This window comes from Suricata suricatta, chromosome 7 (assembly GCF_006229205.1).
Source record: "Suricata suricatta isolate VVHF042 chromosome 7, meerkat_22Aug2017_6uvM2_HiC, whole genome shotgun sequence".
Taxonomy (NCBI): Eukaryota; Metazoa; Chordata; class Mammalia; order Carnivora; family Herpestidae; genus Suricata; species Suricata suricatta.
The window spans coordinates 110,403,622-110,417,610 of NC_043706.1; the positions used below are offsets into that span (position 1 = coordinate 110,403,622).

Below are 13,989 nucleotides of genomic sequence, written 5' to 3' on the forward strand. Positions count from 1 at the left end.
TATTTCAATCATTTGTTGACTGATCTATTTTTTTTTCTTTTACTAAATTCTGAACGCTAAAAGTATGGAGACACAGTCATATTTTTCTTTTTAGTCCTGCTGATTGGTGCAAAGCAGTCATTCAATAAATATTTCAGTGAATGAACCATTTAAAATAAACAGAGTCCCTCACCACCCACGTTTACGTGTAGGCCCCGTCCAATTGTGCCATTAGTTTAAAATGAAACTTTTAACTCTTTATGTCATAAAGAAAAAATGAACAAGAACATTGTACCTATGAAGAATAAATATTATTTTAATGACCACAGCACTAATCATTACAATGAGAAAAAGCATGCTTATATTTATCACATTTAAACTTACCACTTCCAAAAAAATAAAAAACAAACGTTTTAAGGGTGTTACTTTGGAAAGCATTATACTGCCATATTCATTAACAGAAGAAAAGTACACTCTTAGGGGAACTTTTGTTTTTAATGATAATGCATACTGTAGAGAACGATATTTAATTAACAGTGAAACATATTTCAAGTGCTGGTACATTTGCCTGTTCTATCACCAACTCTACAAATAGGATATGGCAAAACATGAATTGTTGTCCCCATGATAAACATTTTTTCTTCCTGGAGAAGAAAAAAAAAAGAACCCCACAATCAGATTTGTGTGCTTCTACAATTTAGTTTGATTGCATTTATTTTACTTTCCCTTGTTAGGCTGAATGCCTTTTTAAAAAAAATTTTTGCATTTACTTCTAAAAACATCACATTGAATCCCCAAAATCCCTGGTGGATTCCTGTGAGACCTAGCCACCCAGCCGAATTCATGTTTTTTACCCAGGCTTTGCCCGCCCCCTCCACACACACATTTGCTAACAAACATGATTCATGAGTTTCCTCTTCCTATAAGGCTACACTCAATCGATCTATCTTTGCTAAAATATTACAATCAATTGATCGACACACAGATTAACATATAAATTAAATTCAGAAGCCACTGATGCGGGCACTATCACAGGATACACAGCTGAGGATGAGAAGGGGACAGATAATGCTGGAAAGGCAAAATGCAATCACCCGAGCTGGGGAACGGTAGCCCAGGCTGAGCAGAGCAGTGCTACAGCTCAAGTCATACCTGCTGGGGCAGCGGAATGCTTACAATTATGAAAGGCTCAGTGAGAAACAAAGAAGTCACCCACGTTCCAAATCTTCCATGAGATGTCCAGTATGAAACAGACAGTGCCTTTTGTTTTGCATTTCGCTTTCACACATTAATACAACGAGCAGCATTCATTAAAATAATCACATGTGAATCATTAATCTCAATACATTTTCCACCTCATTACACCACCTAATAATGACACTGGTAGTGAGAGTACATGTTCTAATCATTATCCTCAGTACACATTTAAGAATAATAACTTCGAGTATTTCCTTGATGGAAAGCTTTTCTAGAATTCTTTGCAATATACTTACCGGTTATAGGGACTTTAACCCAATGAAGCAGTGAAACACAAAAAAGCAAAAATATGAATCAATATGAAAAGTTTTTAAGTGCTTTTGAAATCAGTAAGTAGGTATTAATATCAAGCAATACTTGAAGTGATTTCAAAAATTGCTTTACAAAATCACGTAGATGTAAAATCACTGTAAATACCATGATTCCAAGAATGATGAAAAATGCAACAAATCATTTTAAATCTGATATGATTAATGAGATTTAGCTTTTAAAGAATATTTTTAAAAAACCAGCTTGACTTTCAAAATGAAATAGAATGCATAACAACTGTTTATATGAATAGATTTATGACTTGTGTTAACTCTAGCCTTCCTCAAACATACATACTCTTTTCACAGGGAGAATTATAATCAAAATCTTTTAAACTTTATAGGTAGTAAAATTCAGATATAGAATTTCATTTTCTCTTCAAAAACTATGAAAAACTTTACAGATGGGAAAGAAAAGACATAAGGCATTTTCATGGGTTCATATTGTGAGTCTCCAGGAGAACCGCAACTTGGAGCCAATTCAATATTTTCCTACAATATTACTGTGATGAAATTTTAACATTTAGGTGACTAATTTTTCCTCGGTGGGTTTTAACATTTTAATTGACTTTTACTTATTAATTTAATGGTGACAGCATTCTACAGCATTTTGCTCAACAGAAGATGACATTTTCAGAGGCCTTTGGTGCCATGCCAATGATCATGATTCTTGGCTCCTCCCTAATTAATTGGGCTACCCCTTGGGATGAACTTCCCAGTTCACTTCTCGCCCATTATTGGTGTGGACATCAAAAGGAGAGTAGAGTCGGAGAAAAACACTGACTTTCAGTTTTTTTAAGTATATATTCTTTATATTGTAAAATTATAAGTTTAATAATTCTTTTAGTAAAAAAGAAGCATATTTCACTTAACTGAATTGTTAATTGACTGAATTGTTCCAAAATATTTTTAAAATGTAATTAAATGTTGAATACATGGATAATAAAAACATGCATAAAATGTAAAATAAAGTTTTATGCTTGCAAGAACTTAAATTTTTATATTTAATGAGAGAATTGGGAAGTTTTAAGATACATTTAGCTGGCAATTTCCATATTTCTTTGGATAAGCCTTTAATATTAGAAACACCAGGATAAGACTGATATAGAAATTGTTAACATATAAGCAAGTTGGTCATGAATCATTGGTGCATAATTAGTCAAGGAACAGAGTACAAATTGAAATAAAACTCATTCCATTCTTAAATATGTAGTTGATTAAACATTAATTTTACACTTGCAAAGGCCTTTTTCATCACTAGCAATACTACTTTGTCTGAGATGTTGTATAGTGTTAAACCTTGGCTTATTCTTGATTTCTTAAAGGATAACACATCATGTAAGATGCATAGATAGAATGCAAAACTCCACACCAATATTATAGCAACTTGACCTGGATTTATAAATTCTTAATAAAGACAAAACTAGAGCAAATGCACACATTTTTAATGTTCACTTGGAAACGTGTTCTTTAGTTGCTATAAACTTAGGGGGATTGACAAAACTCTCTTCATTAAGTAGATCTTTAAACATAAACTAACTGTTCAGGTTGCACTGGCCCCTAATATGTGTGCATTTGGGATCTTTCTACTAACTTGCATATATATCAATTATATAGTGAGGGCCACTGTACTTTTGCTCCAAATCTAACAGAACCAAGAATTTAAAACTACATTGCTTTTAAAAAGCACCTTACTAATTTAAAAGTCACTAGATCTTTCTTTGATAAGATAGGACTTAATTTTCAAAATCAAGCTGCTTCCTACTCTGTAGATAATTACTGTGTAGACAAAGCTATAACTCATGCAAGGATGTGTGATCCATGCAAGAAAGAATGATAAAGAATTAGGGCCTCACCTAACACAGCAGTCGGCACAAGTGGGTCATTGGGCACTGTGGGAAAACAAAGCTCATGAAGGAATATACAGCCCTAAAGTTATATTTTACATTTCCCTTTAAAATAGATGTACACGTTCTTAAGACACATAACTATTCATCTTTCTTTGATTATTATAACCTGCAAAGGTAAAATTCTCTTTCAGCTTGGGTTATCTCAAAACACCAGGAAAGGTGCAGCTGTAGTTAAAGTTCAGTATTCTGTTCAATTTTAAAAGCCAGGAAGCTTCAACTTGACATTATAAAGATTATAAAACGGGGAGAGGGACCCATTCACATCTATCAAGTTCAAACTACTTACAGAAATAATGATCTCATACTCATTCCAAATATTTTTTTCCAGTTAACTATAAGAAATAGATTTAATCCTTTCTCCACATTCCTAAGAGGATATTTATAGTTACACTGTTGAATTCAAGCTTCCTAATAAAGTACTAACACAGGAATAGGTAGAAAAGTTTGGGGAACACAAATGCTTTCAAGTCCTTTTAGATTAATTATTAAGTCCAGTGTTTAGAGAGATGGTACATGTATATACTCAGCAAAACTTACTTATGTTCTTCTATATCATTTATTTACAGTGAAATAATAAAATAGATCATGATTAAAATTAAATTCCAAAATGACTCATACAACTTTATCATGATGAGTGTGTTGTAGAGATAGATCAAGGAGAATGACGGGAGGCTTTTAGGGCCAGTAACTAACGAAAATGTTCACCAGGCTGAACGTTTCCCAGAATATTCTTTATCACTTTTTCTCTCTCTGGCTGCTTCCTTCATTTCTGTTGTACTTTTTCTCACTATTCAAAAGGTAATGTGTTGAATTCGAAGTGATTTAAGGAGTTTCAAAATCATTTATTACAATTTTAAGGAAGAAGGGTACTGCGGTGGCTCAGTCGGTTAAGCCTCTGACTCTTGGTTTCAGCTCAGGTCATGATCTTAGGTTTGTGAGTGTGCTGACAGAGCAGAGCCGGCTTGGGAGCTCTCTTTCCCTCTCTCACTGCCCGCTCCCCTGCTTGCTGTCTCTGTTTCTCTTGAAATAAATAAATAAACTTAATAAAACTGTAATGAGGAACTTACATCTTGGACTGAAATTATGCTGGTCCATGAATGTGATGGAAAGTGGGTCTTCTGCATGCAGTGTGCTCTGATCAGCGTAACTTCGGTCCATGGCGTTCACCATGTGCGTCATCTCCTGCCGGGTGTTCCCCATAGCATCTTTCCGTTTTTTAGCAAGCTTGCTGCCAAGGCAAATACAAAAGGGAAACCCTGATGTGAGGCTTGGAGGACAGCTGACACGAGCAGCAAGTAGTTCAGGAAGACCCAGGAATAAGTATACAAAGCTGTAGTTTGGAATCTCTAAATTTCATAATTTCAGGAATTAGGTTTGATATTCAAACAACATCTGTTGGTAGCTGTAATCTGTCATCTGGATATTTCAACATTCAAGTGGTCAATCGAAAGCTTTCATTTCTTGTATCATTAATATAGTCATAAATTATAACTATGCTTTATTAAAGTCACAAATGAATAATTCCTTAGTAAAGCTGTACAAGGAAAATTTAAGATAAAGCTAAGTTTTGGTTTTCCTCTTGGGTAATTAATTCTTTTGATCACCTTTTAGAAGTTCTTCTGGGGAATAGCATGAATAGTTTTTTAAGTTTCTTTTACTCTAGTCACCCAGCTAAAAGAGGTCAAGAAATCCCATTCTTTATTCTCTGTTTTATCATTCAGTAAAAATGCAACAGGTGTAGCATTTACATATTTAGTAGCATATTTATTACACCAACCCATACTTAATCAGGAAAGTTGTAGAATTAGCCACTGCTAGACTTAATGCAAATATACATATCTATGGGAAAATTATATACTGTATAAGAAAAGCACCCTGAGAAAAGTTTGGCAAAGACAATGCTCACACAGTATACAAATGATCATAATCTTGAGTCATAGCCACAGTCAAATCCTAGAAATGTGTTTTAGAAGCACATGGCACTGAAGAACTGCCTTATAAATGCAAGGGCAAATGACTTAAGGGGTTTAGAAATCAGTGGAGTTAGACTTCTGAGCTCCTCAAATACTGACATCTTTATCTTCTACGTCAAGAACGTGAAATACATTCCTGTCCCTTGTGAATGTTACACATAAAACATGCAATAAAAAATTATTAAAGGAATATAAAACATTTATATCACATTAACAAGGTAACTTATATATTATATAAATAAAGGCACTCTAAAAGCTTGTATTAGCCAGATTATATTTATGGCAGCATTTTATATATCTTGGAAATATTCCTTCGCTGTTTAAAGAATGCCTTTTCTCAGCTAGGTTATTAACTAGGACAAATTCTTCTGATGCTCATTAGTATCTGTACTAGAGAAAATATACTACAAATATTTTTTAAAGGCTCATTTAATGTTGGTGTTTATGTTCAAGGGCTTCTCCTTTGCAAAATTAATGTGGCAATTTGAGAGCCACTCCAGATTATAGTACTTAAGAGGGTACATCCCAACACACCCAATTTCTGGATACAACAGATCTGACACCTAAAAAAGACAGTCATGAACTAGGTTGTATGATGGAAATGGCATTAATTTTTTAAAGAAGTAATCATAATGGTATTGACAGTACTAGTAATAAGACAGCAATGACAAAAGCATAACAAGAACTACCACCACAACCATCACTACCATGACCGCTACCACCATCATTTATTAGTGATATTTCATCTAGTTATTGAAAGAGCTATTGTCTCTTCTTTCTAGGCTACAGGGTAAAATCCCTGCAAAATCTTACAGATATTAGATGGGTAATTCAACTGAGTGCTGCTGCCAGGGCTGTCTAGAAGGGTGGGAACTGTGGAGAACTGGAAAGTCATTTTAGGGGCAACTTGCCTAAGTGATTATTGGCATTTGATCTGAGTGTTGAGCTTCTGATTTTAAAATTATTTTTAAGGACAAGTCATGAATCTGAATATTTATGTTAAATTTCCTGATTTTATCAAGTGGTTCCATTTTTTGAAACCATGTAGGGAAAATTAAACATCAGCAGGTCCACCTTTGGTCTATAGACTTTACTTTCCAAACTTACCTCTAGATCACCATATAAGGTAATTGTTCTTTGATCTACCATGTTCTTTTACCTCTAGAAGAACAGAATAGAATGGAAAGAAGCTATTCTGTCTCACTGGAACAGGGAGGCTTCTCTGATCCCAAAACAACCTGATTTCCCTGTTAGGTGTTTTTACAGCACCATGTTTTCTGACTATGACAACACGCATCATGTGTCAGTGCAAGTATCCTTTTAATTGTTTCCCCCATTGTGTGACCCATAAGGGAAGGATCATTTCTCCTAACACTCAGAGCAGTCTCTGGCACATAGCAGGCCAGAATGGATGAATGGATGAAACAGGACTGTTCCATGCTTGGCATCTTTCATTTGCTAACTCAATTAATTCTCAGATCAACCCACTGATTCTAATTGTATAGATGAGTTTACTGAGACTCAGGCAAGTTAAGTAACTTGCCCATAGTTATATATCTAATAAGCAGTAAAAATAATCTGGTTCCAAGGCCTACACTGTCATACTATAGCCAATCACTGATATTTTTTTAAAATGCCACATTACAAAGTGTACCATCATATCAAGCATCTACTTGGCTCTAGGAGTTAAACATTAGTTGTTATAAAGTTGAGAAGAAGAATGCTAATAGCACAAACATTTTGCCATTTAAGAGTGCTAAAACAGTAAAACACAATGTAGAAAACAACTTCCAATCTTTGTTTCTTGGGCAAGAAGAAGGAATTCATCCCTCAAAAATTGATATTGAACTTTATAATAATAACATAATTTGAAATGTAGATTAAAAATAATGTTAAAATTTTCAGAATGGGTAGTTCAAACCAATTAGAAAAGACATGTTTAAACTTTGAGGGTTTACTTTAAAACACATAATTTATATATATGTTGTGATTAAGGAAAAGTAAGAAGCAATTAATTTGTCAAATGCATGACAAAAGTTTTATGGCAATAGAAGACTTTTCAGATTCACAAGTCTTTGTTCGATGACAAATTATTGGGGGGTATAACCTATGTTAACATCTGTCACCCATGCTTTATCAGCTTGGTCTTTATACCTGAGTCCTCACAACAGCCTTGTGAGGTAGGCTTAAATTTCAGTTACTACAAAACAAAAATTAACATTAGAATAAAGTGTTTTGATCATGAGTGACGGTCACTATGATGATGCCACTGAATGTTAAAGATCACAACTAGTTTTCTTTTAAATTGTATTTTAACTTATTTACTTACATTTATTTAAAAATTCTCTAATTCAGGTTGTGTATGTTTATACTAAATATGTTTAGATTTAGATTAGGTATGTTTAAGCAGTGTTTAAAATGATATATCTGTGACGCTTTTCAAGTTATGATTGATACTGCCAATCGTTCTAAGTATTACAGTAATAGGATCATAATAACCTACTATAAAGCCTGGCATACAGAAATGTTATCCATCCACCAAAAAGGCAATCCCTTTCTAACATTACAGATACATCAATGGTTAATGGTAAGCTTACTGACATTCTCATAAATACCTATTGGTTCTTATATGTTTGATGCTTTGTCTCTCTCTGAGCAACCAACATTTTATATATAAATATAAACATAAATATAGTGTACTTCAGGACAGTTAAGCAATTCATTTTACAACTACTTGAGTTTGACAGATGTGCAAATGACTTTCATTATCCAAGCAGCCAACAGCATAAACTTCTGCAGGTGGATATATGGGTGGGCTATAAAGAGGAAAAGTGCTCCATAATTGTATGAAACGGTACAGTTAATTACCTTTGGCTTCATCAAACATGATTGAACAAGGATATTATGATCCATCACAATAAGCTAAGAGCACTGTTAGTTTACACCTGCTTGTTTAGCAAATTATAAGAAGCCAAGTATTTAAAATATTTAAACCATTGGCAGACTTCTGTTATAGGGTCATTGAGACTCTTAGCAAATTTTATTGTAAAACTTGCTTAAATTTACCTAGTAAAATAAGTACTGTGGGATAAATGTCCACAAACATACTTAATCACAAGTCTTAAGTCTTAAAAATTGGCGAATCATATATCAATCAGGCAATGTCCAAGAATACTTTTTTTTATAACATTCCTTTGGATTGGATGGATACCCTCGCATCTAAGGTACACTGAAGGTGTCTAGAGATATAGAGTCAACAATATTCTCTGTCTTTATTCAGACTAACATTCCATACCTAAGTACAGTCGCTGAGCTAAGAGTTTGGAAGAGAAAAAGAAATACATGGACACATTGTTATATTTTGTGTAGGATGACAGGGTTCTTTTTGGTCTCGGTTTTACAAAATCTTTGTTCTGTTCAAGTTATAATAAATGAACTCAAAAACATCTAAAAAGATGTTTTTGTTTCTTGGTCAATGCAACAGTATCACACTTTATCCATTTGTTTTCATGACAGCATGCTGTTTGCCTAGATGACCAGACCAAGGGTGCTCGGAAGTTATAACCCATCCTGGATTCCTGGAAACGTGGAGAGAGATGTTATCAGTCAGACCTGACCTGCTTGTAGTATGAGGTACCTTGTTTATAAGATATAGGTTTGACTTAAGTAAATACAGGATGTTTTGGGTTGTAGTCTAAAGCTACTAGTGGAAAATTATGAATAAAAGTAGCTGAACATACAGAAATACAATATCCCTTTTTAAAAAGATTAACAAAATAAGTTAATGGATAAACTTTATAGTTTTAGAGTCCAGAAAATATCACCAAAATCACAAACATTTAGAGTTTTGTTCTTGTTTTTTGAAAAGGGATACTGCATCTTTAACACAGGTAAAGTTGTATATCACCCATTTTCTACTTACAGGTAGTAGGAGTAAGAATAGTAGCTCCTCCTGGCAAGCAAATCACAGACAGTGGAAAAAGAGAAGCAATGGTGAATGAAAAGCGTGACTCTGTCACATTCAATAAAGCAGAAAAATGTGTGTTAAAAAATAAAATAAAATGAAATAAAAGTCATGTTTTTTTTGGTTTGCATTTCAATTTGCTCATGCATTGGTTAGATTTTGTTTTTGCCATGCAATTAAACAGACAGATATGCAATAGAAAATAAAATTTAAAATACATAATTTGGAAAAAATAGCATGCTGATATTTCTCTTGCTGTCAGAAAAATTTTAAATTAAGTGGACTGTGTATTTCAACATGCAGTTAAGCATAATATTATCCATTACCATCGAAAAGCCATGATAGATGGAATAGCTGTGTATAGAACTTGTATACTAAATTGACTGGTTTTCTTGAGATACAAAATGTAAATACATATTAGGTTAATATAGAATATATGCAGTGACATCTAGATTTCTAAACAAGCTGTTATATCTTAATGGTAAAGAGGTACATACATATATTATGTGAATATACATATGTCCCTTACACTATATGTACACAAAGATATTTCCACAGTAGATGTATGTGATCATGGTATCATACACAAACATTTACTGTATTGAAACATAATTTCAAGTTTATGTTGGGAATTAATAATGTATTCATGCTGCACATTTAAAATATAATACGAAACCAATGAAAAAATGGCATACATTTGGAAATAATTTAACAGCGTTTAAAGAAAAAAATGACATTGCGTTTTGAAAGATGCACTATCCCTTTTCTTAGCCTAAAAACTTACTTTATATATACCCTCAGCTGTAGAATTTTACTAAATTAAATTCCAAACCATATTTTTACACAAAACCCAAAAATACATAGAAATTTTTTCAACATAACAAGTACACCTAGTGAGGGACAGTCTTGAGAAACTTAATTTCCCATGAAAGTAAAGATCATAAGAGACTAAAAATCGTTTGCTTTTTGTTAGTTTTATTATAAATTTGTGTATTAAAAGGGAAACATTATATACTAGAATTGATTTAAGATTTGATGCTATGCAATACTGTTATAAGATCTATGCCTTTGTGTATGTATAATAAGCATATTTATGATTAAATCATACATGATACATGTGAGACATACTACATAGGAGTGGAAGTCATTACAAAGTTGCTTAGATAAGGGATTCAAGTAATTTAGTGATGATATATATAGGAAGGAAATAGATCCAAGTATGTAACTTTATTTATCTATAAAGTTGCAACTTTTCCTAGTTGTGAAGGTAGTGGTGAGGAAGAGGAATGAAAGCCCTGGTACACTTTCTATCAAAAGACAATTAATGCATAATTATGAAAACTCAAACATTAAGCATTTTAATAGAGAGCCCATCCATTTAAAATATGAACTAGAAAAAGAACTGGTTACATTATGCAATTTTAGACAGGTGTCAGAGCATTTTACCCACACAATAAAATCGTGCTTAGCGGTTATTTTGATATAGTGTAAGATATTTATGTTTCAATTCTTTTTGTTATGTATGAAACAGAGGGCCATAGGTAAGGAAGGCTATAATAACAAATAAGTGTTGAATAATAACAAATAAAACCCGTAAGTTTAACCCAATTCTAACTGAGTGAGGACATAATCAGAGGCCAATTTCATACTCCCTTTTCTGATCTGTACGGACTGAAATAGTTTCAATTGTGAAGCAAAGTTTAGTTAACTCTCCAAACAGTTTAGTTAACTCTCCAAATATAAGTTTAAACTAAATAGAGAGATAAGATCTGAAGGTTACAACCAGCCATTTTATTTATCTTGATTGGCAAATCTGTATTACTAAAGTGCTTAAGTATTCCTGTCTCAAAGATGATGTATTCTCCAATCACAGAGGTGGACAACAGCAAAAAGAGAAAGCACTGTTAGGGAAAGCACGTATGTAGCTAATTTAACACAAAACACTATAATGCATACCTAAGGTTTCTAATGCAGATGTGTCTTCTCCAACATATATATCTCCAGGGGATAATTGTAAAGAGGCAACACATTAAAATAAACTCTGATGGAATGATTAAACATGTAGTATGAGTCTTATCCGTATTGTTAATGATTTATTGTGAGTACAAAACAATCCTAATAGTATAGGAGTTAATGTAATGCAAGCAACATCATTTAATATTCAATATAAGTAATAGATTGCAAACACTTCTACACACAAGCCTATTTTAGGAGACTGTACTCTGCATGTAAAGACTTGTTTACAAGTCCTCCCAGACTGCAGTATTATCCAAAGCATAGGATCGGAAGGACATGAGAGTTGTATCAGTTTCTAAGACAACGCCTTGCAGACCACGACACTTTATAGCCTGGAAAGATGATCAGATTATAAAGACTGTATACTTTGAAATGTTTTTCAGCAGTACATTTTAATCAATTTAAATCCCAGTAGGTCTTAATATCTTCATGTAATTCCAGAAGATGGCGATATGGGTTGATATTGTATAAAAAAACTAATGTTCAATTAAAAAAAAAAGACTCTTCATACTGAAGTGCTGAAATATTGAGTCAGTGAATATTTAATATACAATTCCACAAAATAATGTTTAGCTGCTTCTCATATCTTACTTGTAGCCAACACTCAGAAAAACAAAGTAAGAGTAAAAAATAATTCACAGACCATAACCCAAGTATCATAATTAATACTTTTGCCATTCTGAGTAAATAACATTTCAAAATATATGATAGATGAATATTTCAAGTGTCTGCATTTGAAGAATTTAAATTCCTGCATTACTTTCAAAGTTAACTTGACGAGAAGGATATGTTTAAGTCCAAAATTAAACTGCAAAGAACAAGAATTTATTTAAGAAAGCATGAGAAATAGACTCAGATGCTGGCAATATGGTCAAAATTCAATTATTCTTTTTGTTTGCTCTATTTTAAAAGAGCTTATGGGAAGTAAAAAAATATTTGAAAGCTAGTGACATAAATGGTGGTGAATGGGACAGAACAAAGTCGGTTCTTACCTTTTTTTCACAATGAGGATGACAACTAGGAGGAGGAGGATGAAAACCAGAATCCCAGCACTGATTCCCGCGATTTTCACCACTCTGTCTGTCTGCTTGGCTGGGTCTGGAATCACTTCTGGTTCTTCTGTTGCTGCTGCTAAATGAATTTAAAAAATAAGTTACTGAAAGCAGCTAATTATCTCGGAGATGAAAATTAGTACCAGCCAAAAATTACTACAAAAAGGCATGTTTATTTTGAATAAAAATAATCTGGATATATAAATACAGAAGTGTGCTAAACCACAGCGTGAGGGATTTAGGGCCGAGATAAGGGGAAAGCCCTCTAAATAGGGATTTTGTTAACACATGAAAATAAAACCAAACCTAACAATAACTATCAAAGAGAATGATGAATTATTTTTTCTCCAAATGTCCTTAGAAGTCAGACGCCAGATTTTTAGCCACTAGTCCATGGAAAGAGATGGGGTCAGATCTAGGGATTCATTTGTTTGCTGGCTCACTCAGCAAACACTTCTGAACTCAAGTGCATGCTGTGCTTGGCACCTGAAGGCAGCTGTCAATGGCACTTGTCGGGGACACAAGGGGCTGGGTTAAATAATGCCTTGTCTGACTGGTAGAATCAGTTTATGATTTGATACATAAGATCTGAAAGGAATAGGTGGTTTGGAAGAAAAGAAAAACAAATACAGCAAGGAATATTTTATAGTCTCTTTAAAAATAAAACCCAGATAATAAACTTAGGAAACAGAACTTTGAAAAGATAAAGTTGTTTTATTATTATTTATAAAATTCTTTGTATCCTCTGACTTTCCCTTTTTCTCAAAGCTACCACCACCACCCATGCACACACACAGTCAAAAGTAGACACCCGGGGGCGCCTGGGTGCCACAGTCGACTGGGTGTCTGACTCTTGATTTTGGCTCAGGTCATGATCTGATCAGGTTCATGAGATCAAGCCCCATGTTGGACTCTGTGCTGATGTGTGAAGCCTTCTTGGGATTCTCTCCCTCTCTCCCTCTCTCTGCCCCTCCCCTGCTCACGTGGGCTCTCTCTCTGTATCTCTCAAAAATTAAAAAATGAACAATGAAAAAGGTATATGCACCTTAGTAAATTTACAAGCTCCATTAGCCCTCTGAAGATATTTTCCTTTACCTTATTAACCTTGAAAACTTACATTTCCCGGATACTAAAACTGAGGCTTATGAGAAAAGGATAGATTATAAATGGTGTAAACACAGAGACAAAATCTAACACATCTGTCTTCTAAAACATCATTTCTCAATGTTTCCAGATCCATGGCCCCTTCTGGTAAGAATCTGTGTGGCAGGAGTGTGGCTGACTTGTAGGATTAGGCACATTTGGGAAATTGCCTTAAATTGCCTTAAAGTGTGAGGAGACAGTGGCTGAATGAACAAATGAACCCCTAATCTAAACTCATATCTTTCAAAAAAAATGTTTATTTATTTTTGAGAGAGAAAGACAGAGTGTGAGTGGGGGAGGTGCAGTGAGCGAGGGAGGGAGAATCCGAAGCAGGCTCAGGCTCTGAGCTGTCAGCACAGAGTCCGACACAGGGCTCGAACTCACAAA

General features: G+C 33.9%; 1 protein-coding gene across 10 annotated transcripts in view; it reads right to left on the reverse strand.

Annotated features, from left to right (window-relative positions):
* PTPRK (protein tyrosine phosphatase receptor type K) overlaps window positions 1-13,989 on the reverse strand; it is a 549,193-nt gene that overhangs the window by 29,045 nt on the left and 506,159 nt on the right. For 2 of the 10 annotated variants that reach the window (XM_029943963.1, XM_029943961.1), the window contains exons 14-19: window positions 12,400-12,538; window positions 11,348-11,389; window positions 9,350-9,379; window positions 4,522-4,682; window positions 3,401-3,436; window positions 1,473-1,484 (exon numbers count right to left, since the gene is read on the reverse strand). In XM_029943963.1, the coding sequence (XP_029799823.1) occupies window positions 1,473-1,484; window positions 3,401-3,436; window positions 4,522-4,682; window positions 9,350-9,379; window positions 11,348-11,389; window positions 12,400-12,538 (420 nt within the window). Of the gene's footprint in view, window positions 1-275; window positions 624-1,472; window positions 1,485-3,400; window positions 3,437-4,521; window positions 4,683-9,349; window positions 9,380-11,347; window positions 11,390-12,399; window positions 12,539-13,989 lie in introns of those variants that run through there. The other 8 variants (XM_029943968.1, XM_029943967.1, XM_029943962.1 and 5 more) reach the window with 7 other exon arrangements.